The 8,099-nt window shown below is 39.3% G+C and overlaps 1 protein-coding gene across 1 annotated transcript; it reads right to left on the reverse strand.

Annotated features, from left to right (window-relative positions):
- Nucleotides 1–1,630: 1,630 nt before the first annotated feature.
- Nucleotides 1,631–6,329, reverse strand: LOC106877618 (chymotrypsin-1). The gene is made up of 6 exons (XM_089341557.1): nucleotides 6,277–6,329; nucleotides 5,426–5,608; nucleotides 4,468–4,595; nucleotides 3,249–3,383; nucleotides 3,009–3,154; nucleotides 1,631–1,880 (listed from the first exon to the last, which is right to left on the reverse strand). Exons 1-6 carry the CDS (start codon nucleotides 6,327–6,329, stop codon nucleotides 1,731–1,733), a joined length of 795 nt encoding a protein of 264 aa, XP_089197683.1. The 3' UTR covers nucleotides 1,631–1,730.
- Between the last annotated feature and the right edge of the window lie 1,770 nt (nucleotides 6,330–8,099).

Consider the following 8,099-nt stretch of genomic DNA (forward strand, 5'->3'; position numbering starts at 1 on the left):
GCTCATATACTTTTATGGTTGATAAGAGACCGCAAATGGAACCCCTTCGTGACTACAGTTCTGCTAACTTATACATGAAGTTGGGGGGGGGTCATAGTTGAAATAGAAAAGTTGACGAGATTTAGAATTTGTTCAAGGGACACTACTCTTGTCAAGGGACACTACTCTTTTCTAAGGGACGCTACTCTTTTCAAGGGACACTACTCTAGTATATAATTTCCTTTCTGGGCAAATTCATGAAATCTGGGGGATGGGAGTTAGTCGATTACATAGACTCCAGTACTCAACTGCTATATATTTTATCGACTTGAGTGGAATTTGAACTCAGAACATTTAGCCGGAAGAAATGTCGCTGAGCATTTTGTCCGTCATTCTGACGATTCCATCAGCTCGCAGCCTTGCTGTAATATATAATATATATTGCTAAAGGGAAACGTGTGAAGTTAAGACTGATAAAAACCTACTACTAACTGGTAACTATGTAATCCAGTACTAACCGCACGTGGTCGAGTGGTCGGTGACCATACCAGCTTCCTACGAAGCTTGCCCCGTGTTGGAGAACGTGTGGGTGTTCAGCAGGATTTAAAAAGGGTCTGTCAATGACAAATGAACTACTTGAAAATTAACGGCATTCATACCTTGAGGAGATGGGTGCTAATCGGATTATCAAGCAAATTAAAAACCCTGGAATTGACGTACATCAATATGTAAAACATATATGCTTGGCCGTTCAGGGATCCTAGTTCATGAAATGATTTCAAGACTGAGAGGGTTGGAAAAGTTTGGATGTTTCCAGGAAAATTAACGGATTTTTTCTATTGCTGTCACAGATTTTGAAATTTTAAAATTAAGTGAAAATTTTCAAATTTGATATAATTCGATATATTTTTACGCTGAATCTCATTTTGTTATTTATTTGTTCCAGAAAAACAACTGGGAAAACGTTACAGGTTTAAAGTTTGATCATTTTGACCCAATCACAGAACAGGATTTGGAAGTTGGCATTTTCTGCGTGACAGTCGTCTATCATAAAATGAAAGCAAAAACATAACAACGACGAAAGTTGTAAGAAGTTTTGAAGTTTTAATTAGTTTTAATGAAACAATCATGTGAAACGATCGAACAAGCATGTAAATAATTTAAAAAGGAAAAAGTCCTCCGGGGAAACTTTTATGCGAAAATTTAGGGGTTAGCGTTCGGGTTTAGGATTAGGGCTAGAGTTTATGGTTAGGGCTAGAGTTTATGGTTAGGGCTCAGGATTAGGGCTAGGGTTTATGATTAGTGTTCAGGATTAGGACTAGAGTTTATGATTAGAGTTTAGGATTAGGGTTAGGGTTTGACTCGCCGACAAAGAAATTACATTGGCTAAAAGAACACATACATAGTGTGTCGCTTACACAATTATCTTTTAGGGATAATACCCTTCTCTTGAAAGTAAGGAACTGCATCCTTCATGATTTTCATTTTTTCCATCATACTGAAAAGATTAAACGAGTGTGTGTGTGTGTGTGTGTGTGTGTGTGTGTGTGTGTGTGTGTGTGTGTGTGTGTGTGTGTTTGTGTATGTGTGTGTGTGTGTGTGTGTGTGTGTGTGTACTCTAAATCAGAAATAACAACAAACAATTAAATTAATGTTAAGGATGAATTTTTATTCATATAGCTTTTTTAAGATCGTAGAAGGTGATTTGAAAGACGTTAGCTGCTATTTCTAGCATCCCTGATTCATACTTCTTAGAGATTACTCTCGATCCAATCTCGGAAATATCCGACATCACTGAAAGCACTTATTTCCTTGTCGCAGTTGTTTCCAAACGAGGTTACTCCTGCCAAGACCATTTGACCATTTGAGCTTGGGCAATAAAGTGGACCACCAGAATCACCCTACAACAACACAAACAATGTACAAAAGTACGTTACTGAAATCAACATATGTAACATAAGGGTATGTCTTCAAACATCTTGATAAGGCGGGTGTATCCTGCATTCACGAAACTGTAAGTAATGTTGAGCCGAGTTGTAATTAAATACACGTAACTACAGCCAAATGCGTCGAGTGCATACTTTTTCGTTTGTTCAGTCACTCGTGTAAGTGTGTTATTTCTTTACTGCCTACAAGGGGTTACACACAGAGGGGACAAACAAGCACAGACAAACGGATTAAGTCGATTATATCGACCCCAGTGCGTAACTGGTACTTATTTAATCGACTCCGAAAGGATGAAAGGTAAAGTCGACCTCGGCGGAATTTGAACTCAGAACGTAGCGGCAGACGAAATACTGCTAAGCATTTCGCCCGGCGTGCTAACGTTCCTGCCAGCTCGCCGCCTTATATATAAGTGTGTGTGTGTGTGTGTGTGTGTGTGTGTGTGTGTGTGTGTGTGTGTGTGTGTGTGTGTGTGTGTGTGTGTGTGTGTGTTTAAGTTCTGTGCTTACAGGCATCGGTAAACTCGGACCTTCATGCCAAAGTTTGAAGAGCTGAATCCATGATTATTCTTGGAAAAGATATATCAGTGATTTCCATTTGCTCTACCAGGTTATTTACAGTTTGCTCAGGTAGTCGGGACGTCACCTGCTTCTCGAGCTTACCCTTAGGCCGGGGGACTGGCTCATTTAACATTAAAACATGTTCACCCGTAGGCATGCCATGATGTCCCGTGATCCTGAGCGATGCATACCTAGGGGTGAGCCTTCCTCTGAGTCCTGTATGTCTTAGGTACTGGACTATCCTTGCTATTTCACCGATAACTGGTACCCTTGAAAAGTGGTACCACCCTGAACCAGAACGAACTTGAGAGTTGAAATGACTAGAAAATAACTCGCAGTCCTCAAAACACTTGTACTTCGGAGCTGGAGCTTCTTTACTGGATACAGCCTAATGTTTTACCCAGAGCAGTCGGTATATTTCATAAATATTTCCTACATAGATGCATGACTAAAAACTTATAGGAAGGAAAACAGCCGATTATATCAACCCAAATATTTTCCTGGTATAATATCAATATAACATACCTGGCAAGTAGATGCTCCACCTTGTGTGAAGTCTCCGGCACAAAGAATTCCATCAGCAATTCGCATCCTGGAATTGCTTTTACATACATGATGAGGAATAGCTGGAAGAGCCACTTTGTATAATTCGTTAGGACTGTTTCCATTAACTGAAAATAATGTTGGATTGATGAGCAAAATCTATCAACGGTTATTGAATTGAGATCATTGAAATATTTGATGGCACTTTTGGTTGATACTTACATTGGAAATCTCCCCATCCAGCAGCCATACATCTTCGGGTACCAAATGTTTCTCCTTTTCTGGCCAATTGTGCAAATTTGACACATCTGCCTTCACTGACTGGACGGTCTAATGTCAAAATGGCGATGTCGTTTTCTTCAATGATAAGACAAAGATATATTATAGACAGAGATGTACGCGTACGTGCATTTGTGTACGTACCTAGGAATATGTATGTATGTATGTATGTATGTATGTATGTATGTATGTATACAAATGTGCGCGCGCGCTAAATGAAACCGCATTGTGTTCCACTCCATGTATATGTATTTTGCACTTATAATTTATTTAATAGCTGCACCTTTATTTGTGCGCAACTTGTTGATAAAAACCATCCAACAATGACGGCGATATATGTATGATATATGTATATATGTGTAGTGTGGTTCGTGTACGCGTGCGTGGATGCATATGTGTGTATGTGCATGCGCGCGCGCGCGTGCATGTGTTAGACATATGTACATGTGTGATTGGTAGACATATATGATGATAATAGGTCCTCCCGTCGATTTCTTCGTACGAGCAACCTGTTGTTCGACCAGTCGAACGATCTACTCACTGAATCAAAGTGTAAAGTGGCTGAGTGCTCCACCGATGAAAGCCAATGTGATACGCTACGACGAGAGTGGACATTTAAATTCAAGGTACAATTCAAACGACGGGTTTCCATGCAGTTTTTTTGTCTACCCAAATTCACTTAAAAGGCTTGGGTTGACCCGTCGCCGTTGTACATAGAATACAGCCTTAGTTGCCCTGATATTTCAGCAGAGAAGAAGTTACAACAAACTATGAGATGAACTCATTCAGTTAAAAAGAGTCATCGTTTTTCACCAAAGTCAGCATCATTGTCGTTGTTGTCGTCATCATCATCATCATCATCATCGTCGACGTCGTCGTTGTCAGCAGCAGCTGCTTGTTACAGTGATAGGTAGGTGTACGTGATGTACCAGTCACAGCTGAAGTGACTGGGGGAAGAAATTCGGAATGTCAATAAGTTAATGGAAGATATTGTTTCCGCAAACATTCAAGACAAATCACCAAGCAATAGATGTCATTTATTGACGGTAAATAGCAGTTGGTGAAACATTGGTACTTACTGACAGACAGCGAGAGGCGGTGTGGAGTGGGAGAGAAGATATGGGAAAAAATACAAGAAGCCATAATTATGGGTAATACTTACTAATTAGGTAGGTAGTGTGTACATATTCACCATGGTTCACAATTTGGGTTACACTTCTTGACTGAGGACCAGGAGCCCACTTATTGTTGGAACCAATATTTACAGTAACCTTTCTGACGTTTCCTTCCCTAAAATCAAGCAAAATGTATGTTTTTAGCTGATACTAACCGAAACTAAATTTGATATTAACAGATGCTAAACGACCGAAGTTCCTTGAAACATGCTGCTTTGATCAAAATTCTACTGTGCATTACCGGGAGAGCCCTTGTGGTGTAAGTTCCGTTAATACTGGAAGATTAGTGTGTGGGGTCTCTTAACTTTTTGTGTTACGTCTGTGCGTAATTATATCTGTTTGTTGAACTAAGTTGGATTTTGCAGTAGTGATATGAAAGACACAGAGTAAAATAACACGAAGAATTAACGCACACAATGCGTCGAAGAATGATTAAAGTTCTAAACATTGTAACAACTGACGTTAGATGAAAAGGCGAAACTGAAGTCTATCATCAGCGTGTGCTATATATTTCCAATAGTGAAATACGATTCACTGTAAACCTAATCAAATTATATGTAATTTTGAATATGATATTGGTTTCCATTTTTTTTGGCACAAGGCCAACAAGTTCGAAGGAGCGGGTGAGTCGATTACATCAGTACTTAATTCATCGACCTCCGAAAAGATGAAAGGCAAAGTCGACCCCCTGCGGAATTTGAACTCAGAACGTAAAGACGGACGAAATACTGCTAAGCATTTTGCCCGGCGTGCTAACGATTCAGCCAGCTCGCCGCCTTAATGTTAAACGTGATATTGAGGCCTGTATCTATGTGACTGTATTTACCTCGATGAGTTACTATCAACCTTTATATTGTACAAACTAAGGAAAGGAACTATGTTCGTGATGACCAAATGATGAAATATTAAGGTGTGAAAATGTCAATATATACGAAATATACTTACAGGCAGTGAGCTGCTGTCAATACGTGTGTAGCATCAATCAAAGTACCTCCACACAAACCAACCGTATTATCGGAAGGTGTGTTGTAAACTTGGAGATGGACAATTGATGGAAATTCGCAGTTTCGTGCTGGAGATCCATCAACAATCTGGGTCTCGGGTGCTAAAAGAAAACCACAAAAAGAACTATTTTATATACATTTAGATAAATTGTTCTTCGATTTCAGTGATATATATAATTTTTATGTGGAGGCGCAATGGCCCAGTGGTTAGGGCAGCGGACTCGCGGTTTCGATTCCCAGACCGGACGTTGTGAGTGTTTATTGAGCGAAAACACCTAAAAGCTCCACAAGGCTCCAGCAGGGGATGGTGGCGAACCCTGCTGTACTCTTTCACCACAACTTTCTCTCACTCTTTCTTCCTGTTTCTGTTGTATCTGTAATTCAAAGGGTCAGCCTTGTCACTCTGTGTCACGCTGAATATCCCCGAGAACTACATTAAGGGTACACGTGTCTGTGGAATGCTCAACCACTTGCACGTTAATTTCACGAGCAGGCTGTTCCGTTGATCGGATCAACTGGAACCCTCGTCGTCGTAAGCGATGGAGTGCCAACAATAATTTTTATACGTATAACTGGATCTATTTCCATCAAACATAATATTCAATTTTATCTAAATCGTAGCAAAAAAATATCTTCTAGCTATTTTCTCTAATTTCAATCGAAATATGTACTAAATTAGGTAAAGGAATAAAGATTTTGTGTGTGTGTGTGTGAGAAGACGTTTCCTACCAGCAAAACTGAAGCAACAGTAAAAAGGAAACAGAAAGCCAACATGGTGATTTTAGATGGTACCAGATTGAACTAATCTTGTCATTTTGAACAGTGTTTTTATAGAGAAGCGTCATTAGTGAAATATCTTTGGTAGAAGAACAGCTGAACTTGTCTATGAATAATACTCTAATAATATGACAAAAGAACAGAGAATATTTCATTGGAAAGTAAGTGATGTCATTCATAAACGATTTGTAAGGAATATGATTTTGCATTACACCAGTTATGTGTTTTTCACTAATTTCTATTGAACGGAAAGTGCAATCTTTTGAGAGATTTTGCATTAATGAAACTTTCGTTTGGTATTTTTTTCTAAGAATTCTACGCTAAAAACGATTGTTAATTGTTTGACCCCCGTATCATTTTGTTGTGTATTTAACTCAACAGATGGGAAAATGTTCACATGTTAGCTTGAGTCGTAGTAATTTTTCGGTTCCACCTGTCACGTTCAGACTAAATTAGAACCTTCTTTTTATTTTCTTAAACGAGGCTTTGGATCAACAATGTAGATTAGAGTTGTGCAAAAATGAAAGTGATTTGCGTCGGAAATAACGTGAGCAAAACCCCATAATTTCATGAAACCCTGCATCGAATATACCACAATAGTTAGTAGCATAAATGAGAACTGGGTATTTGGTGCAGTAGAAAGGGGTACAGGAAAATGCTGCCTGATTAAGATCCTCAACCGAACGAGCATAACACCTTGACCCATTGTAACAAAATAGATATCACCAGGAACTCGTTACATATCCAATAGGTGGGCTTCCAATGTTAGTTCAAGCAACATATATAGCTATGAAACTGAATTCTTTAAATTTTGTCGATCCAACGCTGTTGAAGGTAGGTAGATACTTTCCAACAAGAAACTCATGTTGAATGAGCGATGTTTTATTAACATCGTAACTATGATGATACGTGACGAAATAGATTCAGAGACTGAGAAAACTTCTATGTACGCTCTATGCATTGCTTTCATGTTATATTGCTTTCTACTAAAGGCACAAGGCCTGAAATTTAGGGGAAAGGGACTAGTCGATCACATCGATCCCAGTGTTTCACTGGTACTTAATTTATCAACCCCGAAAGAATGAAAAACAAGGTCAACCCCACCTCAGGGCGTAAAGGCGGACGAAATGCCGCTAAGCATTTTGCCCGGCGTGCTGACGATTCTGCCAGCTCGCCACCTTAATGTTATATAAATATAATGAATTGAGATTTCACTGTCGTCATTTGCAGTTTGAATTGCAATTTACTTTCACTTTTTTAGAACGCTAAACTGCATGTTAACCAAGTTGTGTTTGCACCACAACTATGCTAAGTACTTTTGATGTTTCAGCGAATCTGTTCTTTATCTGACTTCCAGTATTTCTGAACAAAGGTCTCGCATTTTCTAATGTTGGTGAGCTCTCCTTGTCATTTTTGTCTATCTTGAATGTATCTGAAATTAAAATATTTTCCATGGTGAGTCATTCAGAGAATATATTCGTAACTGACAGTGAGATACGAAGTCTGTTGATAAAGTAAGACTAGTCTCATAGCGTTCACTTAGCAACATTGCAGCATTCTCCTTCACGGTCTTGTGACATCAACGTCACGGTCTTGTGACATCAACGTCACGGTCTTGTGACATCAACGTCACGGCCTTGTCACATCAACGTCCCTTATATCTTCAGTTAAGTAGCAAATTACGTGGCGTTAACAGGTGAACTGTGAGTGCACGCTTTGTGGAGTGAATTTGTTTTTGTGTGTCCTGAAAAAGAGCGAGCGAGGTATGAGCAACGCTGTGCGATCAAGTTTTGTTTCAAACTCGGACCCAATGGGTGATAGCTGCTCTTCCATAAACA

This window comes from Octopus bimaculoides, chromosome 24, assembly GCF_046866305.1.
Source record: "Octopus bimaculoides isolate indiv1 chromosome 24, ASM4686630v1, whole genome shotgun sequence".
Taxonomy (NCBI): Eukaryota; Metazoa; Mollusca; class Cephalopoda; order Octopoda; family Octopodidae; genus Octopus; species Octopus bimaculoides.

Bases quoted from the DNA above. Each gene is read 5' to 3' on its own strand.
- LOC106877618 (XM_089341557.1), bottom strand. From the start codon at position 6,329: ATGACGCTTCTCTATAAAAACACTGTTCAAAATGACAAGATTAGTTCA. The intron at 3,155-3,248 runs GTAAGTATCAAC...CATTATTTTCAG, and splicing joins TGGATGGGGAGATTTCCAAT to TTAATGGAAACAGTCCTAAC. The intron at 1,881-3,008 runs GTATGTTATATT...GTGTTGTTGTAG, and splicing joins GTGGAGCATCTACTTGCCAG to GGTGATTCTGGTGGTCCACT.